This window comes from Rhinopithecus bieti, unplaced genomic scaffold, assembly GCF_001698545.2.
Source record: "Rhinopithecus bieti isolate Rb0 unplaced genomic scaffold, ASM169854v2 scaffold_20150, whole genome shotgun sequence".
Classification (NCBI taxonomy): Eukaryota; Metazoa; Chordata; class Mammalia; order Primates; family Cercopithecidae; genus Rhinopithecus; species Rhinopithecus bieti.
In genome coordinates this window covers 102,316-124,939 of record NW_016810565.1, presented here as the reverse complement: position 1 = coordinate 124,939, position 22,624 = coordinate 102,316, and the positions used below count along the sequence as shown (strand labels likewise).

The window sequence follows — 22,624 nt, the reverse complement described above, 5'->3', positions numbered from 1 at the left end:
CAAACAGTAAATGCTCCGAATATGTTTTAAAGCAGTGGTAATCAACTTAATCCCAGCAAAATCCTGGTGCAAACTGGTAGTGTCCTTGCCTGGCATATCCTTTGCTTTGCTTATTTAGAGTTTTAGTTTTGTAGGTAGAGATGGAGAATGGGCACTCCTAGGGCAAAATCCATGAATGTTGCTGTTTGTCTGGTTCTCCTTCAGGAAGCGCCTCCAATTTGAGCACCTAACTATATCAATAACCCGATAGACCAAACAGAAAAGCTTGGTTGCCCTTCTGTTGAGCATGTAGGGAAGGGTATGATAGTCAGCAATGCTTATGCTGCCTGAAATTGAAAATGGAAAACTGTATGTGGGAGATAGATAATTTTTTCAATGAGCACACATTGACTGACTGCCTAGCCACAGGGTAGGCAGTGTATATTTGGAGCCAGGGAAGATATCCAGAGGATTTATGTGTCCTCGAGGAATTTAAGTTAAAATTGAATGGGGCCCAGATGTACACACAGATGGATAAATCACAGTTGGAAGCGGTGTATGAAGAGGGCCCGATGAGGGGTAGAGGTCCCACAGTTGGTGGGAACTGAAGGAAGGTCTGTGTGTGCAGCGTTTCAGGGTGCAGTGCTCAAGATGGTTATGGAGTATGGCTTTGGAGCACATGGGTAGTTGGGTCTGTTTCTTACAGGATACAGCATAATAGATCATTTAGTCTATTCCTCTGCTCCTAGGCATATGATCTATGTGTGGGTAAACCTCGGGTGCTTGTCTGGGCATGGTGGCTCATGCCTGTAATGCCAGCATTTTGGGAGGCTGAGGCTGGTGGATCACCTGAGGTCAGGGGTTCGAGACCAGCCTGGCCAACATGGTGAAACCCCATCTCTACTAATAATACAAAAATTAGCTCGGTGTGGTGGCACACACCTGTGATCCCAGCTACTTGGGAGGCTGAGGCACAGGGATTTGTTGAACCCAGAGGTGAAGGTTGCAGTGAGCTGAGATCACACCACTGCACTCCAGCCTGGGTGACAGAGTGAAGCTATGTCTCAAAAACAAAACAAAACAAAACAAAACAAAACAAAAACAATGCAGACACTTATTGGAAAGTCTCTATTGATGTTTTATTAGTTTTTTTTTTTTAAATAAAAAATAGAGATGGGACCTCACTATGTTGCCCAGGCTGGTCTTGAACTCCCGAGCGAGTTCAAATGATCCTCACACCTCAGCCTCCCAAAGTGCTGGGATTACAGGCGTGAGCCACCACACCCAGCCAATGTTTTATCAGTTTCTATTATTTATTGATAAGGGTAGTAATATCTAGGTACATGAACCCTTATCCAAAACCCCTGGGGCCAGGCACTTGGAATTCAGATTATTTCAGATTTTGGAAGGTAGTAATAGGGTGTACATTCCGCATTTCATCCAGTGGGATCTGGGATAGCAATCTTTGTAATTAAAAAATTAATATTTCTGCAGCAAAACACACAAAATGGGATCGATTAAAGCCACGAGAAGCTTTATATTCATGTTGGTCATGTTTAATTGCCAGATGAGTTTAGATCATGTCACATTTTGCTGCCAAAATGGAGAATTTTCAGCTTTCAGATCACGTAGTTAAGGATGTGGGTCTGTGGTAATAGTAATAGTAATAATACTACTACTAAAACACCAACAGAAAGTATTCAACAATATTGGCACTTATTATCTTCCAGGCACTGTTTTAAGCACTTACCTGTGTTTACTCCTTTAGTCTTCTAACAGCCCTTTGAGGTGGTTTCAGTATTATATCTGTCTTGAGAAGAATAAGAAGCACAGAGCAGTTAATCATTTGCCCAAGGTCACAGCTGGTAGGACAGAACAGAATGCAAACCTACATGATCTTGTCCAGGAGCTTCGTACTTAACCAGTACCTTGTTTTTGGGAGTAGGGAATGGGAAGCAGGTGTGTCTCCAAAGTTAACTCTATTATTTAGATTAGCCTGGTCTAAACTCACATTATGCTGTTCATTTCTTTTAGATAAACTCATCCTGAAAGTCGCTGTTGTTCTCCTGCTGAGCAAGAATGGAGGCCCCACTGGTGAGTCTGGATGAAGAGTTTGAGGACCTTCGACCCTGCTGCTCGGAGGACCCGGAGGAGAAGCCCCGGTGTTTCTATGGTTCATCTCCCCACCATCTCGAGGACCCCTCCCTCTCTGAGCTTGAGAATTTTTCTTCCGAAATAATCAGCTTCAAGTCCATGGAGGACCTCGTGAATGAATTTGATGAGAAGCTCAATGTCTGCTTTCGGAACTACAACGCCAAGACCGAGAACCTAGCTCCCGTGAAGAACCAGTTACAGATCCAAGAGGAGGAGGAGACCCTTCAGGACGAGGAGTAAGAAGTCTTAATTGCCCTCTCCTGCTTCAGTCCAGAGCCCTTTAGCCTTGGCTCCTTGACATAGTGCTAGTTTCTGTCTATAGGTTTATGGCCTATTACTTTCATTTTCGTGTTGTCAGCGGAGCAGTGCCCTGGTACTTCCTGTCATAGCTCTATATATGTCCCTTTACAGTCCCCTGCGGAGAACTTTCTTAAATTGAAACCTTAGAGGAATGAGGGTTTTCCTAGATACAAAATGGAATTTCAGGAGCACACTATATTTCAGGGTCTATCTTGAGCTTTCTTTATATCAGTGGAAATCCAGCGAGATATTATAAATAAAGTCCAGAAAAAATTAATTAACCATGATGGATGAATCTATGTTATTGGACCAATTTGCTTCAAGAAACACCAGAATTCTGAAAATCCCGAATTTTTGACAGCCCCTCAGGCCTGGAGAGTTATCTACAGATGCTAGGATATGTCCACATAAGAAAGCATCTAAACTGAACTGAGAGCACAGGGGCCTACCCTGGACAAAGTAAAGGTGGAAACTAGGTGATGTGGCCTTTGAGTATGCAGATTCCTTGTATCACTTGCTAGCTACTTTCTAGGGTTTTAATAGTAGTCAAGAAAAGGGATCTGAGAAAAGTACTCTTTCAGAAGGGACTAGAAAGACAAGGGGGTGATATGTTACACAAATTAAAGAAGGATGTTTTAGGCATTTAGTAAAGATTCAGTGGTTCCCCCACTATCCTCGGGCAATGTGTGTTGTTTTTTTTTTGAGATGGAGTTTCGTTCTGTCACCCAGGCTGGGGTGCAGTGGCATGATTTCCACTCACTGCAACCTCCACCTCCCAGGTTCAAGCGATTCTCCTGCCTCAGCCTCCTGAGTAGCTGGGACTACAGGCATGCACCACCACACCCGACTAATTTTGTATTTTAGTAGAGATGGTGTTTCACCATGTTGGCCAGGCTGGTCTTGAACTCCTTACCTCGTGATCTGCCCGCCTTGGCCTCCCAAAGTGCTGGGATTATAGGCGTGAGTCACCACACCCGGCCCATGGTGTGGGATATGTTTTAAGACCTTCAGTTAATGCCTGAAACTGCTGCTAGTACCAAACCTTAATGTTTTTTTCCTGTATGTACGTACATATGATAAAGTTCAGTTTATAAATTAGGCACAGTAAGAGACTAACAACAGCTCACCGCAAAATAGAGCAATTATAACAATATATTGTAATAAAAATTATGTGAATGTGGTCTCTCTTTCTCTCTCTCTTTCAAAATATTTCATTGTACTATACAGCAGATAACCGAGCCCTGGAAAGCAAACCCGCAGAGAAGGGGGGACTACTGTCTACATGAGTTCCCTGCAGAGATAAAATATGCATCCATTGTTCCTTAGCTAGCACACAAGAAATGTCAAAGTTCAGGGAAGTCTGAAGCACCTGTGCTTTTGTTTCCCTTTTTGTGGATTTGAGTGGGAAGAATGGCCCACAAATCATGGGGTAAGAGGCATGTCCTAGAGGATTGGAACCTGACTGTATTTGGGAGAGGGTTGCTTATTTGATGACTGCTGTAAGACTCTACCTCTACACATAGAGGGAACAAATATCTGTTTTATTCACTCTTACAGCCCCACTGTCTCATACAGTGCTCGGGTTTGTAGTAAATGAGCAAATAATATTTTTGAATGAAATATTGAATATTGAATAAACTAGATGAGTGATAATAGCTAGTAGCCTTGTATGTACATGTAATGTATTTCTAAGCCCACACCATTTCCTTCTTTTCTTTTTAATTAATGCAGGCCGGAAGGTATGATCACAGAGGACATTTCATTTTGCTGACCAGTACTATAACTGTGGGCTATGTGTTTAAATTTTAAGTTTCAAACAGATTCTTTTTAGATTCTGAGCCTGTTATCTGCTCAACATCTATAAGTCAAAAAAGAATGGCTCTGGGGCTTTATTATGCAGAACATTTTTTCATTCGAGTGCACCAGCCAATGAACTGGAAACACAAAGACTATGAATTCTAATTTTGGTACTCTCTCTAACTCACTGTGTGACCTTGGGCAAGTCACTTAACCCTGGTTGACTGTGTAGGTCCTCATCTATGAAACCTCCAGAGCTCAATCTTGATGAAGTGAGGCTAAGGACTTATAAAGAACCTAATTTCTTACCTCACCCAGGATGTGCTCTGAAAATGACATTTCAAGATGTGTCCCATTCCTTTTGCTTCCAACAAATCATTTCCCCCCTATCAAAACCCTTCCTCTGCCTCATTAAGGATGAAGGCCCAATGAGCAGATTCTTACTGTCTTCTAGCACATTAGAAGAGGCCACTCAATGTTAATTACCATCACATGGGATTATTGGCCTTCTCAGCCTGATTTTTCTGACTTGACTGCCTCATTGACTGCCTCAGTTAAGAGACCAAAGGTTGAATAAGTCCTTCGAGATAAAGTATAATTTAGGGACAGTGTAGAGGGAGGAAGCTGGGAAGAGAAAAATTAACACAGCACTTTCCAGGCATTCAGTTCTAACCCCTCTTTACAATTTAAAATAAAAATCAGAATTCTGTTACACACTTTGTTTCATAGACACTATCCAAATATTTCAACTTTGGAATTATGGCTAAGTAAAGGAAAAGGGTGATTTAATATCTCACCTGACTACACTTCTGAACAAAGCTCTAATATTATTGTCATAAACTTGTTCAGGTCTAGTATTTAGAGGGCTGGTTCATCCACAAATGAGTTAAAAGTGCTATGGATGGGTTAGAAGTAAATAATAGAAGCTTAAAACAAAAGCAGGGAAATACTTGGTTAAACTGCCTCCTTAAAGACAGCACAAATCATAGAACAAATGTAGTGACTCCCTTAGAAGCTTTCTTTTCTTTAGTCTTCATTTGGAACTATTTAACCAAGAGGGGAGTTGGCTAAGATTTGTCAACTTATCTCTGATTTGTCAGGGCATGGAAGTTCTAGGCATTAAAGGAGAGTCAGATTTGAATACATAGTTTTTGGTTTTGAAATCAGGAAACATCCCAGAATCTCTTCTTTGTGTATATGTGATCACCCTCTTCCTTTGCCATAAGAGATTGGGGCTGGAGGTCAGAGCCTCTTAGGGGCCACTACAGAATGGAAATGGATGGCTCTCAGCTTACCTCTTACGTCACTGGGGATCCCTGTCAGCCCTCTTACAAGTACCCTTAAGACAGAGCGGCTAACCATGCAATGGCTATTTCCTGTTCTTCAGACAGAATTGTTAAAGGTGATGTTAAAAAGAAAGTGCAGACAATAAACTGCCTGTCATCAGATATACTACATGTTGAAGACAAGTCAGTACCAAATAGTGAGCTAGGGAAAGTTACACATAACTGTGATTTTTTAGAAAATTTAATTCTCTTTTTAGAGGTTCAGTTACCCCTTATAGAAAGCAGATATAGTATTGATTCTATTTAAGCATTTGAAGACATCTAGAAAGTTGAGCAAAGGCATTAATGTGCTGCTAATAACTTCTACTTTCTTTCTTTTTTTTTTTTTGAGACGGAGTTTCACTCTGTCGCCCAGGCTGGAGTGCAGTGGCACGATCTTGGCTCACTGAAACCTCCGCCTCCTAGTTTCAAGCAATTCTCCTGCCTCAGCCTCCTGAGTAACTGGGACTACAGGTGCACACCGCCACACTGGACTAATTTTTTTTTTTTTTTTTGTATTTTAGTAGAGATGGGGTTTCACCATGTTGTCCAAGCTGATCTCGAATTCCTGAGCTCAGGCAATCTGCCCGCCTTAGCCTCCCAAAGTGCTAGGATTACAGGTGTGAGCCATCACGCCTGGCCACTAATTTATACTTTCTAAACATAAAGTACAAAAGTGTACTCAAATTAATACACATTTGGGTGTGGATATTGGCATGACTGGACACCAGCAAAACATTAGACAAGGGAAGTACCCAGGCTTGAGGGAAATGTCAGTAAGTTAGAATTCTAATAAGCCCCTTAAGCTGCCTGCCATACTGTCAGAAATAGGTATATAAGGGTCTGCATGTGTGTCAGGACTGATAGAACCCTGATGGCTATGTTGCCAGTTCCAGGCCCTGGAGCTATTTGTACACGTGTCCTGGCACCCCCCCAGTCTCCACCCTCCTCCACTCCAGGTTTGCTCAAACTCTGCCAGCAGCCTTTCCCAAAGCCCCTGCTCTCTGTGGCGAAAGACACTTAGGTCAATTCTGCAGGCACCTAAGCCCAGCTGTAAAATATGCATCTGAAAAAGCCTTTTCTGTTATATAGGGATGGAGAGAGCAAATTGAATCTCAGGTGTCATGGAAGCATAATGATAGGAACTGAGGCAACCTGTTTGATCTTGTTCTCTGATGAATGATAGAGGAGATAGCTTTCAAAGTCTTCTTTCCCCAAGGTAAGAGTAAATAGCAGGATGCTTCTCAGGGAAGTAAAACTTTACAGTCCACCTCCAGGTACTCACAAAAGGGGCGATGCACACTCCCAAGAACCCTGCTAATAATGGGATATATGATGGGATAGACGGCCCTTCCCGTCCTCTTCCTCACAGAAAGCTGTTTCCCCCGCCCTGGCTGCATCGGCTTCTCTGTTGCTGAGGCTGCTGGCTGCCAGCGTTCTGCTTGTGCCTTCCTTGTGCCCTTCCCTGGGCTGGAGATTTACATAGAAAGTGGCCATGTACCCCGCTACCTTTGTCATTCTTCCTTCTGTAGATCCATGAAAGCACAATGTTCAGGATCATTGTAGGTATGGGTTTTTCACACAGAGCCAGTTTCTTTTCTTTTCTTTTTTTTTTTTTGAGATGGAGTTTCACTCTTGTTGCCCAGACTGAAGTGCAATGGCGCGATCTCGGCTCACTGCAACCTCCACCTCCTGGGTTCAAGCGATTCTCCTGCCTCAGCCTCACAAGTAGCTGAGGTTACAGGTGTGCACCACCACACTCAGCTAATTTTCACACAGAGCCAGTTTCTAAACTGCTCTCCTAGCTTTTGATTAGGAACTTGGTATATTATTCTGATGCCCATGCTGATGCCAATTACGTAATTCATAAAGAGTTGGAATTGTTAAGTGGTTAGGAGTATGGGCTCTGTAGCCTTGCTGCCTGAGTTCAAATCCCACTTTTACCATTACTGGCAGTGTGAGCTGAGACAAGTGAATTAACTTCACTATGTTTCAATTTTTTTCTCATTAGCATCTGCCTTGTGTAAGTGTTGTGAAGAATGAATGAATTAATCCATGCTTAGAATCCAGTGTAAAATAGTACCTGGCTCATAGTAAGTGCCCAGCAAGTGTTGACAGATATTGTTATTGTTAAATGGACACTGGATAAGTATGGAAAGGGTATGCAAGTGATTACAAAGAGATGAAAACTGCTTTATCTTAAAGCTTGTTTATAAACTTCAAAGGATAAAAGTATGTCAGCAAGGAAAAGGAAACCTGGACAAAATATGAAAGAGAATGAGGATGGCTTGAAATCCTGAGAAGATAAAAGTTTAGGGAATTGTCACTAAAAATCTAGAATCAGAAGATAAAATTCAAAGCTTATCAGCAAAGGCTCAGATGAGAAAAGCAGGCACTCTAAGTGATCCCAAGAGAGCCCCTGCTTATCACTTTAAGGATGTAAATAGTCTCAAGGTCATTGGAAAGTGTGTAGTTCGTTAAAGTTCTCAGCTTCCCTCCAGCCCGGGAGAGATACAAAAGGCTCCTGCCTATTTTGGGCTTTGCTGAATTTCATTTCTGCAGGCGCTTCCTGCAGGGACGAATCTGAAGGTCAGTGCCTGTATGCATGTTCAATCTTGCAGCAGAGAATGTAATGCAGTGATGTAAAGAGCAGTCCTACAGTGACCTTTCCAGCGGGTGTGGTGCCTTGGAGTTTTGTCTTGGAGAAAGCAAATCCTATTTGCTTCTTGGCTCTAGAATGCTAATGGTACTTGGATTTAGAATTAGCCTGGATTAATGCAGCTCTAATAGTGCCTGATGGAGATTAGGATATCACCCATGGTTTAAGAAGTCTGCTCTGAAATCCTGCTGAGTAGATGGCTAATGAGTACTTGATGAGTTCTCTTCAAAGTGTTTTCTTGTAATGGTAGCAAAATAATGAATAAGCAGATGCCCCAAGCACTGCCATTAAAATGTGTTTTCTTGGGTTCCTTTTATTTGTTCCATCACCAATTACATGCATTGTGCACTAAGAAAGTCTTTTTACTTATACACCCATATATCATGTTGCATTCCTGACATAAACAAAATCAGGAATGTGATGTGATGTATGGGCGTTTTGTTTAGTTAATAGTGCCCTCGTTACTTTCTCATTTCAAGTGTCTGTGTGCTTGTATATATATATATATATACACATTGCTTATTTTTAAAATCTTGCTCTCACAGGTATAATTTGTGTTTGACATGCATAGGCACCTGAAGGAGATTGCAGCATAGAGCCCTAATTTATCATTATCTAATATTTTAGTTTTGTTTTGTTTGTTTTTGTTTTGTTTTTTGAAACAGTGTCTTGCTCTGTCACCCAGGCTAGAGAGCAGTGACATAATCATGGCTCACTGTAGCCTCGACTTCCTAAGATTCTTCCCACGCACCAGGCTATCCTCCCACTTCAAGCCTCTCGAGTAGCTGGGACTACAGGCCCATGCCACCACTCCCGGTTAATTTTTGTATTTTTTGTGGAGACAGGGTTTCACCATGTTGGCCAGTCTCGTCTCAAACTCCTGGAGTCAAGTGATCTGCCCATCTTTGCCTTCCAAAGTGCTGGGATTCAGGCGTAAGCCATCGCGCCTGGCCTCATTAATATTAATTCAGGTGCCATTGGCTTCCATGGCAGTCGTTATCTTAAGGGCTTTGTTTACTGATTTACATTAATCTCTTGGTGTTGAATAATTCATGTATCTTCCTGATGTGTAAGTGATTGTGACTCTGAAATTTTCCCTAACCTCCCTCCTTTTTTTTTCCTAAGAAATCTTTCTGAAATAAGTTAAGGAACAAGAATTGTAGAAATCCTTTCTTATAACGTACATATCAGAATTTTAAAAAGAAATGTAATAAATGTAGCCCCATCTTTCCCCACTAAAAACGAATTGTGTAGACAGAGGTGTATTTATTGGTTTCTTTTATACACAGTATTTACCTTAGAGTGTCCGTGATGTTGGAATGACACAATGCAGGATTTAGATTTGACATTGCTCGAGGGCAGGATCTAGCAACCCGTGGGTTTGATAGAACATTTTGGGTAGTAAGTAAGTACTCATAGCATTGGCATTATTCCCTTACCTACATTCGATGTCAAGGAGGGAATTCCTGATCATTTAGATTGCAGACCTCTGAAACTGAAATGGTTATAAACTAGATAATGATTCTGATCTTAATGAGATTCAGCCAGAAAAACTGCCCAAATCTCTCTGTCTCTATGTTCCTCTCTCTTTCTCCCTTTCTCTCTCTCTCTCTCTCTCTCTCTCTGCCCATAGGAAAAGAAACATGGGCATCTCTGACATTCAGAAACATAAGCTATTTGGATGAGGGGCAGATTTATTTTCAGAGCCAGAGTCGGTTTGATTATAGACGCTGCCATTTGTATCTCAATGGTAGGAAATTCCTCTTCCCTCAAGCAAACACCTTTCACATTGAAGCCCCTGGCCAGGCTCCATGGACTTTCTCCCCTGGATGTGCCTCTGATTCAGTTTTTAAGCTACTTTGCCCCTGCATGCTGGAAGGCAGATGATCTCAGCCTGGCACACACAGAAGCTTCTCTCCCCTCCCAGCCCAGCTCTTCCTTCCTCTAGGCGGGGCCAGGCCACAGATGTGTGTTAATGAGAGCTTCTCTTTGTTTACAGGGTTTGGGATGCTCTGACAGACAATTACATCCCTTCACTGTCAGAAGACTGGAGGGATCCAAACATCGAGGCTCTGAATGGCAACTGCTCTGACACTGAGGTACCTCTCTGGGGCCCCTGGTTTAGCAGGGCTTGAGAAGATGTGGAATTCAGTTAGAAAAACATTCAGTAACTCAACAGTCTTCCTCGCTGTGTAATAAAGCTCAAAATTGTTGATGGAGGCTCATGCCTGTAATCTCAGCACTTTGGGAGACCAAGGTGGGTAACTGCTTGAGTTCAGTAGTTTAAGACCAGCCTGGGCCACATGGTGAAACCCCATCTCTACCAAAAATACAAAAAATTAGCCAGGCATGGTGGCGCTTGCCTGTGGTCCCAGCTACTCAGGAGACTGAAGTGGGAGGATTGCTTGAGCCTAGGAGGCGGAGGTTGTAGTGAGCCAAGATCATGCTACTGCACTCCAAGCTGGATGACACAGTGAGACCCCATCTCAATTAAAAAAAAAAATCGTTGGGAAGGTAGGAGTTGTGGAGGAGGGTGAAAAATAAGATAAGGAAGACACCCAATATAGCTGAAGTGATAGGAATGGTTATCTACAGAAAAGCATAAACACAGATTACTTCTATTAGGTTGGTGCAAAAGTAATTGTGGTTTTTGCCTTTACTTTCCTTTTCCTTTTTTTTTTTTTTTGAGATGGAGTCTTGCTCTGTTGCCCAGGCTGGAGTGCAGTGGTCCGATCTCGGCTCACTGTAACCTTCGCCTCCCGAGTTCAAGGGAGTTTCCTGCCTCAGCCTCCTGAGTAGCTGGGACTACAGGTGCCTGCCACCGTGCTTGGCTAATTTTTTGTGTTTTTAGTAGAGACTGGGTTTCACCGTGTTAGCCAGGATGGTCTCAATCTCCTTACCTCGTGATCTGCCTGCCTTGGCCTCCCAAAGTCCTGGGATTACAGGCGTGAGCCACCATGCCCAGCCTGCCATTACTTTCAATACTTCCAATCTGTGTACTACAACATGAAGAATAAAGTGGCCTGAAATAAGAGGAGAAAACTGTCACGGGCTTCTCTTGGGTTCAAACAATGATGGTTTTAAAAAATTAGGTTTTCCCATCTTAAATGAACAGTTCAGGCCCACCAAAAACAGTGCTGAGAACAAGTACTGATGGATCTTGCACCTGACAATGGCCAGAGGTAGGGCCCAGATATTAGCAATGTGGACACACGATGGGGAAGAAGTCTCTCTTTTTTTTCAGACAGGGTCTCACTCTGTCACCTAGGCTGGAGTGCAGTGGCGCAATCTCGGCTCACTACGGCCTTGACCTCCTGGGTTCAAGTGATCCTCCAGCCTTACCCCCACACCCTCCTTGAGTAGCTGGGACTGCAGGCATATGCCACCATGCCCAGCTAATTTTTGTATTTTTTGTGAAGATGGTGCTTTGCCATGTTACCAAGGCTGGTTTCAAACTCCTGGGCTCAAGCAATCCACCCAACTTGGACTCCCAAAATGTTGGGATTACAGGCGTGAGCCACCATGCTGGCCTAGAATTCTTCATGAAACTCAACCAAGGGGACATTTATGTGTCTGGACCAGAGTCACACTCCATGAGTTACTGACTCCAAGGAAGAAAGTAGCCTAGGGACTTCTGAAGAATAAAGATGATATTTATTTTGAGTTGATTTGCAAAGGCCATAAAGGGGGTGGCCTTTCAGAAGATCCAAATTGCCCCTCCCATCTGAATCTACATATGGAATGGTTTCTTAGTCAGTTTGGGCTAGACTAAGTAATTTATAAACAACGGAAGTTGATTGTCACAGCTCTGGTGGCAGGGAAGTCCAAGATCAAGGCACTGGCAGATTCAGTATCTGGTGAGGACCTGCTTTCTGGTTCACAGACGGCCCCTTCTCACTGTGTCTCCTCATGGTAGAAGGGTCTAAAGTGCTCCCTTGGGCCTCTTTGAGAAAGGTACTTGTGGGCATCCCACCTCCATGGTCTCATCACCTCCACAAGGTCTCACTGTCTAATACCATCACTTTGGGCATTAGGATTTCAGCGTATGAATTTGGGGGGCAGGACATAAACATTCAGAGCACAGCAAAAGGTAAAAATCATTTAATGGCTCTATGTTAAAAGCCAATTTCTGCCTCACTTGGTTTTCTAGTTTCAGCTGTGAAGGAAATTTTGACAATTTATCATCAGAAGGGCTGTCACAGCCCTGCGGGCTCAGCAAGTGATAGAGTTGGATGGATCTAATCTTTCTAAGTGTTTCAGAATTGAGTCCAAGTAAAAGAGCAAGAAACAGATTCCTCTTACGCTGCAATATAATTGTAGATTATTGCTCAAAATAGCACAGCAAAGAGATCAGCAGTTGACTGATTTGTTGAAAATGTAGCTGTATATATCCTTCTCCATTTTTCTAGTAATTAGCAATCTAAGGTACTCAAAACCTGAAGGCTTCATTGAAGGCAGCAGGTAAGATGGTGACTTTGAAACCAAGATTTCCTGCAAGCCTCCTCAGCACAGACATAGGAGGCTGTGTCTCAGGTCCTGTCTTGAAATCTCGGCTGTGCATTTTCTCTTGTAATGCTTGCAGGTATGGTGCTTAGTGCTTACACAAACTGCAAAGGAGATGGAGGCAATAATGGAATAAATCTAGTTACTGAAATCAAATCAGGTCCATCATGGTACAAAAGGCAGATTTTGCTTTGTTATCTCTTTTGACACCTTTCCAACTCATTTTGTGGATTAAGCCAAAGGATATGTAAGATAGTCTGCCCTTCAAAAGGGCTTTAATTTATCCTAATTTCCAGATTTCCCTCAAGAGGGTTAATATTTCAGAGCAAACTGAATGACCCTGAGAAGGATGAGCTTGAGCTCTGTTCCTTGTAGTATTTCTTCTATCTAACCCATGGGAAAAGGACAGGGTAGCAAAAGTAGATGGATTAAGGCTGTTTTATTTCATCCTCTTTTATTATCTGGATTAATTACAGTAGGAGCTCTATTACCTGCCCTAAGTTTAAACGATTTACCAAATTAACCAGTGCTCTGTATTCCTTCTGTAAAACATACGATCAAAAGCACTTGGCATGCTGACTATGCACAGCTGTGAGGTTTCTCTCTCGTCACCCCTCATACCTCCACTTAAGTGTTCCATTTTTTAAATACATTTTTTATTTTTTTGAGACGGCGTCTTACTCTGTTACCCAGGCTGGAATGCAATGGCGTGATCTTGGCTCACTGCAACCTCCGCCTCCCAGGTTCAAGCAATTCTTCCGCCTCAGTTTCCTGAGTAGCTGGGATTACAGGCACCTGCCATCATGCTCAGCTGATTTTTGTATTTTTGTAGAGATGGAGTTTCACTATGTTGCCCAGACTGGTCTTGAACTCCCGACCTCAGGTGATCCACCCGCCTTGGCCTCCCAAAGTGCTGGGATTATAGGTGTGAGCCACTGCACCTGACCAAGTGGTCCATTTTTGAGAATCAGTTGTTCCCAAACCTGTTTATGCTGTCCTTGTGACTGCACTCAGAAATTTAATTAAATATTGTACCAACTAATGAATTGTGACTGCAAAGAGAGTCATTTTTTGTTAAAATCAAAGTAACACATCTACATAGTTTAAAAAGTTAATTAATGCTTTGAAAGTAATGCACTGTAAGTACAAGACAAAACAACCCCTGCAAACAGTAGACCCCTGCCTTCTTGTCTTTCCCTACTCCATAGAGGCAACTGCTTGCACTTCTTTTAGCTACTTTTTTTTTTTTTTTTTTTGCATATAGCTCCAGTTTTATAGTGGGGCCATGTGGGGCCCCATGGGGAAGCTCCAGTGTTCTCTGGAGGGAGAAGTAGCCAGGGGAGAGCCAGGCTAGTGCCTCAGGAATGGCAAGACGGGGTAAACAGTTTAGGACTGGCTAGTTTGAGTAATTTCTGCAAGCTGTAAACATTAGGGATGGTCCTTAGTGCGTAGTACCTGACCCTGGGATGACTAAGGCAGAGGACTCTGCCTCCTGGGATGTAGAGGTCAGGTAGAGGGGGCAGGGCTTGGCTTTGGTTAGTTTGCATATAGAAGGTTTGCTGAGCCCTTTGCTATCTCTAAGAATTGGCTATTTTTTTTTTTTTTTTTTTTTTTTTTTTTTTTTTTTTTTTTTGGTGACAGAGTCACACTCTGTCACCCAGGCTGGAGTGCAGTGGCATGATCTCCACTCACTGCAACATCCACCTCCCAGGTTCAAGTGATTCTCCTGCCCCACCCTCCCAAATAGCTGGAATTACAGGAATGTGCCATGACGCCCAGCTAATTTTTTTTTTTTTTTGTATTTTTGTTAGAAACAGGGTTTTGCATATTGGCCAGGCTAGTCTTGAACTTCTAATCTCAAGTGAGCCGCCTGCCTTGGCCTCCCAAAGTGCTGGGATTATGGGTGTGAGGCACTGAACTCAGCCAGAATTGGCTAATCTTGAAGGTACAGTCTCTCTGCACCAGAAAGCTCTTTAAAATGTTAAAATCAAAATTTTCAGAAAATTAAAAGTATAAATAACACAATGCTTAAAGGAATCAGATACTGTATTGTGTCAATTCCATGTTTTTTTTCTTGAAAACATCCCAGTTAGTACCTTTCATCTTTCTGCTACAAACTGGTCTGGTCATTCGCTAGATCAGCTGCACAGCGGCTGCCTGGAGAACATCCTTCCCTTCATGCTGGGGATTCTTTTGTCTTCCTCTCCTGTCCTCTGGTTGCCATATTTAAAAAATCTTTCTAGATATAGTTCCTTGTTTTGGTGAAAAAACAACAACAAACCAAACTCTTCAGCATATTTTTGAGAAAGGGGTACAGAGGAAATGGTTTTTAGGATATATAAGAATATTATTATTTAGCATTCTGAGGGCTTTGTTCTCTTCTAGCATTAGGTTGTGTTGAGAAACCCCAAATCTGTTCTGATTCCCAGTCCTTTTGGCTGACTCTGTTCTCCATCTTTAGATTCCTGCTCCTTTATTGTATGACTTTTTTGGTTCTCTCTGGAAGTTTTTAGGATGTTCTCCTTTTCCTTTCTCTTTTGAAATTTTACAATAATGTGCTTTAGAATGAAGTTTTTTTTTTTCCTTCATTATGTTATACTCAGTGAATCCTTTCAACCTAGAAGCTCATGACTTTAAATTGTGATGTTTTCTTATTATTTTTCTGAAGATTTACTATTTCTATTTACTGCCTCTGTGGAGATGATTATATAGCTTTTCTCCTTTATGATGTTAATGTGATGAATTTCATAAATTAATTTGCAAATGTCAACTCAACCGTGCATTCTAGAGATATACACAACCTCATCATGATGTATTACCATTTTATTTTATTTTGTTTTTTTTTTCCCCATATCTTTATTGAAAGGTAATTGGCATATAATGAACTGCACATATTACAGTGAGCAATTTGGTAAATTTTGACATCTGCATATATCTGCAAGATCATCACCATAATCAAGATATTCAACATATTCATCATCCCTCTCTCTCACTGCCCAATCTCTGGGCAACCACTTATCTGCTTTCTGTCATTGTAGATTAGTTTTCATTTTCTAGAATTTTGCATGAATGGAATCATGCAATATGTATATTTCCTTTTGTCTGGCTTATTAAACTCAGTGTAATTAGATATTCATCCATGTTTTAAAGTATAGCAACAGTTCATTTCTTTTTGTTGTTGAGTAGTATTCTGTTCTATGGATATGTCACCAGTGGCTTATTCATTCGCTTATAGATGAACAGTTATTTTTTCTAGTTTTTGCATATTTCAAATGAAGCTGCTGTGAACATTCTTCTGTAGGTCTTTGTGTGAACATATGCTTCCATTTCTCTTGGATAAAAACCTATATGTGGAATGGCTGAGTCATATGGTAGGTGTATGTTCAACTTTTTTTTTTTTTTTTTTTTTTAGCTTTCATTTTAAGTTTGGGGTACATGTGCACGTTTGTTACATAGGTAAATTGGTGTCATGGGGGTTTGTTGTACAGATTGTTTCATCACCCAGGTATTAAACCTAGTATCCATTAGTTATTTTTCCTGATCCTCTCCCTCCTCCCACCTTTCATCCTCCAGTAGGGCCCAGTGTGTATTGTTCCCTTCTGTGTGTCCATTTGTTCTCATCATTTAACACCCATGTCTAAATTTTTAAGGAACTACCAAACTGTTTCCCAGTTCGAGAGCTGTAATTGTCCCATATTCTCACCAACACTTGCTATGGACAATCTTTAAAATTTAGACATCTTCATGGGTAGTAACAAAATTGATACCTTATTTCAGTTCTAATTTGCTTTTCTCTAGTGACATAGGATATTGAGCATCTTTTCAAGTGATTATTTACAGTGTGTGTGTGTGTGTGTGTGTGTGTGTGTGTGTGTGTGTGTTTGAGACAGGGTCTTGCTGTGTTGCCCAGTCTGGAGGACAGTGGCTCAATCTCAGCTCACTGCAACCTCCACCTCCCGGGCTCAAGCAATCTTCCCACCTCAGCTCCCCAAGTAGCTGGGACCACAGGTGCACACCTCTATGCCCAGCTAATTTTTGTATTTTTAGTAGAGATGAGATTTCACCATTTTGTCTAGGATGGTCTCGAATCCCTGAGCTCAAGTGATCCACTTGCCTTGGCCTCCCAAAGTGCTGGGATTATAGGCGTGACTGTGCCCGGCCTGTATGTCTTCTTTGGTGAAATGCCTCTTCAAATCTTTTGTGCATTTTCTTAGTACATTGTCTGTGTTCTTGATATTGAGTTGTAAGAGTTTCTTTTTTCCTTTGAGCCGGAGTCTTGCTCTGTCGACCAGGCTGGAGTGCAGTAGTGTGATCTCAGCTCGCTGCAAACTCTGCCTCCCAGGTTCAAGCGATTCTCCTGCTTTAACCTTCTAAGTAACTGGGATTACAGATGCACACCACCATGCCTGGCTAATTTTTGTATTTTTAGTAGAGACAGAGTTTCACCATGTTGGTCAGGCTGGTCTTGAACTCCTGACCTCATGATCTGCCCTCAGCCTCCCAAAGTGCTGGGATTACAGGCATGAGCCACCGTGCTTGGCCATGAGAGTTTCTTATAAATTCTAGCTAAAAATCATTTGTTGAATATATGTTTTACAAATATTTTCTTCTAGTCTATAGATTGCCTTTTAATTTTCTTAACATTATCTTTTGAAGAGCAAACGTTTTTTAAATGTGATGAAGGCTGAGTGTGGTGGCTCACGCCTGTAATCCCAGCACTTTGGGAGACTGAGGTGGGCAGATCGCTTGAGGTCAGGAGTTGAAGACCAGACTGGGCAACATAGTGAGACCCCTCTCAAAAGAAAATTAGGCTGTGCGTGGTGGCTCACGCCTATAATCCCAGCACTTTGGGAGGCCAAGGCGAGCGGATCACGAGGTCAGGAGATTGAGATGATCCTGGCTAACATGGTGAAACCCCGTCTCTACTAAAAATACAAAAAAAAAAAAAAAAAAAAAAAAAAAAAAAAAAAAATTAGCCTGGCATGCTGGCACATGTCTGTAATCCCAGCTACTAGGGAGGCTGAAGCAAAAGAATTGCTTGAACCCGGGAGGCAGAGGTTGCAGTGAGCCAAGATCGTGCCATTGCACACTCCAGCCTGGGCGACAGAATGAGACTCTGTCTCAAAAAAAAAGAAAAGAAAAAAAGAAAAATTAAATGCGATGAAGTCCAATTTATTGATATTTTCCTTTTTATACTTCTGTGTTTATGTTGATATTTAAGAAATCTTTGCTTAAAACCCAAGGTCCACTAAGATTTTTTTTTCTTTAAGTTTTTTGCTTCTTAGAAGCTTTATAATTTATGCTCTTGTATTTAGGTCTATGCATCCATCTCAAATGAGTTTCTTTCTTTTTTTTTTTTTTTTTTTTTGAGACGGGAGTCTCGCTCTGCACCCAGGCCTGGAGCTGCTACGTGGCCGGATCTCAGCTCACTGCAAGGCTCCGCCTCCCGGGTTCACGGCCATTCTCCTGTCTCAGCCTCCCGAGTAGCTGGGACTACAGGTGCCGCCACGTCGCCCGGCTAGTTTTTTGTAGTTTTAGTAGAGACGGGGTTTCACCGTGTTAGCCAGGATGGTCTCGATCTCCTGACCTCGTGATCCGCCCGTCTCGGCCTCCCAAAGTGCTGGGATTACAGGCTTGAGCCACCGCGCCCGGCCAAATGAGTTTCTTTCTTTCTTTCATTTTTGAAATGGAGTCTTGCTCTGTCGCCCAAGCTGGAGTGCAATGACTCAGTCTTGGCTCACTGCAGCCTCCACCTCCCAGGTTCAAGCGATTCTTCTGTCTCAGCCTCCTGAATAGCTGGGATTACAGGTGTCTGCAACCATACCCAGCTAATTTTTGTATTTTTAGTAGAGACAGCGTTCTACTATTTTGGCCAGGCTGGTCTCAAACTCCTGACCTCAAGTGATCCACCCGCTTTGACCTCCCAAAGTACTGGGATTACAGGCATGAGCCACTGTGCCCAGCCTTCAAATTAGTTTTGTATATAGTGTGAGGTAAGGGTCAGGTCTCATTTTTTAAAATTTTTGATATAAAGTATTGCTGTTTCCCAGGCTGGTCTTGAGCTCCTTGGTTCAAGCCATCCTCCTGCTTCAGCCTCCCAAATTGCTGGGACTACTGAGGCACTCCACAGTGCTGGGCTTCAAGATTTATTTTCTTACATATGGCTATTCAATTATTCCAGTACCATTCATTGAAAATCTTATCCCTTCCCCATTAAATTGTTTTGGCATCTTTGTTGAAAATCAATTGATCATGTATGTGTGGATCTACTTCTGAATTATTTATTCTGTTTCAATGGTATATATATGTGTGTGTCTTTTTTTAACATCCCTAATTTATTTTAAAATGTGTCTATCTTTATGCCAATCTCACACTGTATTGATTGCTGTAGCTTTATGGTAAGTCTTGAAAATAAAGTAATATAAGTTCTCCAACTGTGTCCTTTTTTTTCTTTCCAAATTTGTTTTAGTTATTTTAGGTTCTTTGCATTTCCACATAAATCTTGGAATCAGCGGATGAATTTTTGCAAAAAATCTTGCTGGAAATTTGACTGTGATTGTGCAGAATCTACAGATCAATTTATACATGTAGATCAATTTGTCATGTTAATGTGATGAATTACATTAATTGGTTTTCAAATATTAAACCAGCATTTTATTTTAAAATAAACCCCACTTAGTTATGATATTTTATCTTTTTTATATAATGTGAGATTTGACTTGCCAATATTTTATTAAAGATTTTTGCATCATGTTCTTTTCCTGAAATTTTATTTTGTTCTAATGTCATAAAATAAGTTGGAAATTATCCTATCTCTACTTTGTTAAAGAACTTGTATTACACTGGTATTATTTCTAACTTGAATGTTTGATAGACTATACTAGTGAAAGCATCTGGGCTTAGGGTTTTTCTCTGTGAAAGATTTTCAGTTACAAATTCAGTTTTACTGAGTCAGGTTTGATAAGTTATGTTTCTCAAGGAATTTATCTATTTAATCATTGAATGTATTGACCATTCATTTGTTTATAATTTTGTTTTGTTATTGAAAATGTCTATAAGATTTATAGTGATGTTCCCTTTTTTATTCCTGACATGGTTAATTTGTGTTCTCTCTCCCTCCATCCCTCTCTCACTCTCTCTTGTCAGCTGGTCTGTGGGATTATCGCCTTTATTGATCTTTTCAGAGAACTACTTTTGATTTCTTTGATTGCCTTTTTTGTTTGTTAACTTTTTAGTTTATTGATTCTCTCTCTTAGCTTTATTATTTCCTTCCTGTTACTTAGCAGGAGTTTAATTTGCCCTTCAGTTTTTTAGCTTCCTAAGGAAGGAAATTTGATTATAGTTTAAACTTAAAACAATCTTAAAGCTATAAAATTCCCTTTAAGCACTGTTTTAGCTGAATTCTACATATTTTGATTGGGTAGGTTTTCATCATTCAATTAAAAACATAGTTTCTAATTTTTTCTTGCAATTTCTTCCTTAACCCATAGGTTATTTGGAAGTTTGCTGCTTAATTTCAAAGTGCTTGGGAGGTTTTATAGCTATTTTGTTAAAAATTGATTTCTAATTTAATTTTGTCAGAGAACATACTTTGTATGACTTAAATCTTTTAAAATATGTTAAGACTGATTTAGGGTCCAGCACATGGTACATCTTAGCGAATGTAATATGTGCCATTGGAAATGATGCGCATTCTGCAATTGTTGGTTGTAATGTGCTATAAATGTCAACTAGGTTAACTTGGTTGATAGTATTGTTGAATTCCTCTGTGTTCCAAATGATGTTTTTTGTCTGTTTATTCTGTCAACTAATGAGAAAGGTTTATTAAAATCTCCAACCATTATTGTGCATTTATTTCTATTTCTTTAGTTCTGTTGATTTTTGTTTATATATTTTGAAGCTCTGAGTACATCTCCCTGATTAGTTGATCCTTTTATCATTATGAAATGTCATTCTTTCTCTGTAATACTTATCTTAAAATCTACTTTGTCTGATATGAATGTAGCCACTCAAGCTTTCTTATGCATACTGTTTGCAAAGTGTGTGTGTGTGTGTGTGTGTATCTATCTCAATCCTTTTAGTTTCTGCCTATCTCTGTCTTTTTATTTAAAGTGCGTTTTTGCAGGTAGCATATAGTTGGATCTTGTTTTGTTTTGTTTTGTTTTTTTTGAGACGGAGTCTTGCTCTGTCGCCCGGGCTGGAGTGTAGTGGCCGGATCTCAGCTCACTGCAAGCTCCGCCTCCCGGGTTTACGCCATTCTCCTGCCTCAGCCTCCCGAGTAGCTGGGACTACAGGCGCCCGCCACCTCGCCCGGCTAGGTTGTTTTTTTTTTTTTGTATTTTAGTAGAGACTGGGTTTCAGCGTGTTAGCCAGGATGGTCTCGATCTCCTGACCTCGTGATCCGCCCGTCTCGGCCTCCCAAAGTGCTGGGATGACAGGCTTGAGCCACCGCGCCCGGCCGGATCTTGTTTTTATATTCAGTCTGACAATTTATGCTTCTTGATTATTGTGTTTAGTTTATTTGCATAGTGTATAGTCCACTGACATTTGACATAATATTGATAACCTGTGTTGAAGCGTATTGTCTTCATTTCTGATTGTCCCATCTGGTTTTGTTGCTGTTTTGTTGTTCCTCTGTTCCACCTTTTTTGCCTGCTTTTGGGTTGATCAAATATTCTTTGGCTTTCCATCTTATGTCTTCTGTTGGATTTGTATCTATACCTCGTCCTATTTTTTTTTTTTTTTTTGGTGGTTTCTCTAGGGATTACACTATACATTATTAAGTTATCATAGTCCATTTAGAATTAATATTGTGCCACTTTACATAAAATGTAAAACACTTGTCATAGTATAAAGTCTATTCCTTCCATCTTTTGTGCTATAATTGTCATATATTTATTTCAATCTACATTATATACTCCACAACACAAAGTTATTAGTTTTGCTTTAGACAGTTAGTTGTCTTTTAAGAAAACAGAAGAAGGAAAAAAAAATTCTTTAAAAATATTTACCTACATATTTATCGTTTCTGGTGTTCCTTATTTTTTCCTGAAGATCCTGATTTATCATTTCCTTTCAACCCAAAATACTTTTAATAGCGTGTCTTGTAGTGTAGAGCCACAGGTGACAGATTCCTTCAGCTTTCATTTATTTATTTCATTTATTTCATGTTTTTCCCTTCTTTCAAGGATCACAGCCTTGCACTGCCTGTGTCCAGTGCCTGAAAACAATTGGCTCATAGATTTTGTCCAGATTGTAGTTGTTTATGGTAGGAGGGGTAAGTCCAATACTAGTTACTCTGTCATGGCTGAAAGGGGCCATCTCTTCTGTTTTTGCTTTCTAGAATTCCTTTTATTCAAGTATTGGACTTCTGAAGCTGATCTTCTGAATATTTTTCTCCTCCCATATTCTATCTGCTTATTTTGTTTCACTCTCCAGGGAACTTTCTCAGCCTTCAGCTCAGTGGAAAAGTCTAAATTTTCTATCATACCTTTAATTTCTAAGAGCCCTTTCCAGTTTTTACAAAATTTGTGTTTTTTTGTCTTTTTTCTGGTCTTAGTAAGTCTACATCTTCGTAGTTTTTAAATTAATTCTGATAAATGGAACACGTTTTGAGGAAGAAAGGTGTTCTGTTATCCTTCTGAAGGCAAGCATAGCAGTTTCTTAGAAGAGGTTTCTTCTGCTCTCTCTGTTGCTTTTGATTTCCCTCCTCTATACATTTTTGTCTTTCATGTTGGGGGTTATTTTCAAATGTCTGGCAATCCTTGAGCATCTTTTCATATTTAAAAGTGAGGCCTTATGGTCAGGCATGGTGCCACACCTATAATCCCAGCACTTTGGGAGGACAAGGCAGGAGGATCCCTTGAGCCTAGGAGTTTGTGACCAGCCCCATCTCTACAACTCTATC

At 40.9% G+C, this 22,624-nt stretch overlaps 1 protein-coding gene across 3 annotated transcripts in view; it reads left to right on the top strand.

Moving 5' to 3' along the window:
* Positions 1 to 22,624, top strand: part of FEZ1 (fasciculation and elongation protein zeta 1) — a 54,228-nt gene that overhangs the window by 4,322 nt on the left and 27,282 nt on the right. For all 3 annotated transcript variants that reach the window (XM_017892301.1, XM_017892299.1, XM_017892300.1), the window contains exons 2-3: positions 2,014 to 2,369; positions 10,214 to 10,313. In XM_017892301.1, coding sequence (XP_017747790.1) covers positions 2,059 to 2,369; positions 10,214 to 10,313 — 411 coding nt within the window. In that variant the 5' untranslated portion in view covers positions 2,014 to 2,058. The remainder of the gene's footprint in view (positions 1 to 2,013; positions 2,370 to 10,213; positions 10,314 to 22,624) is intronic.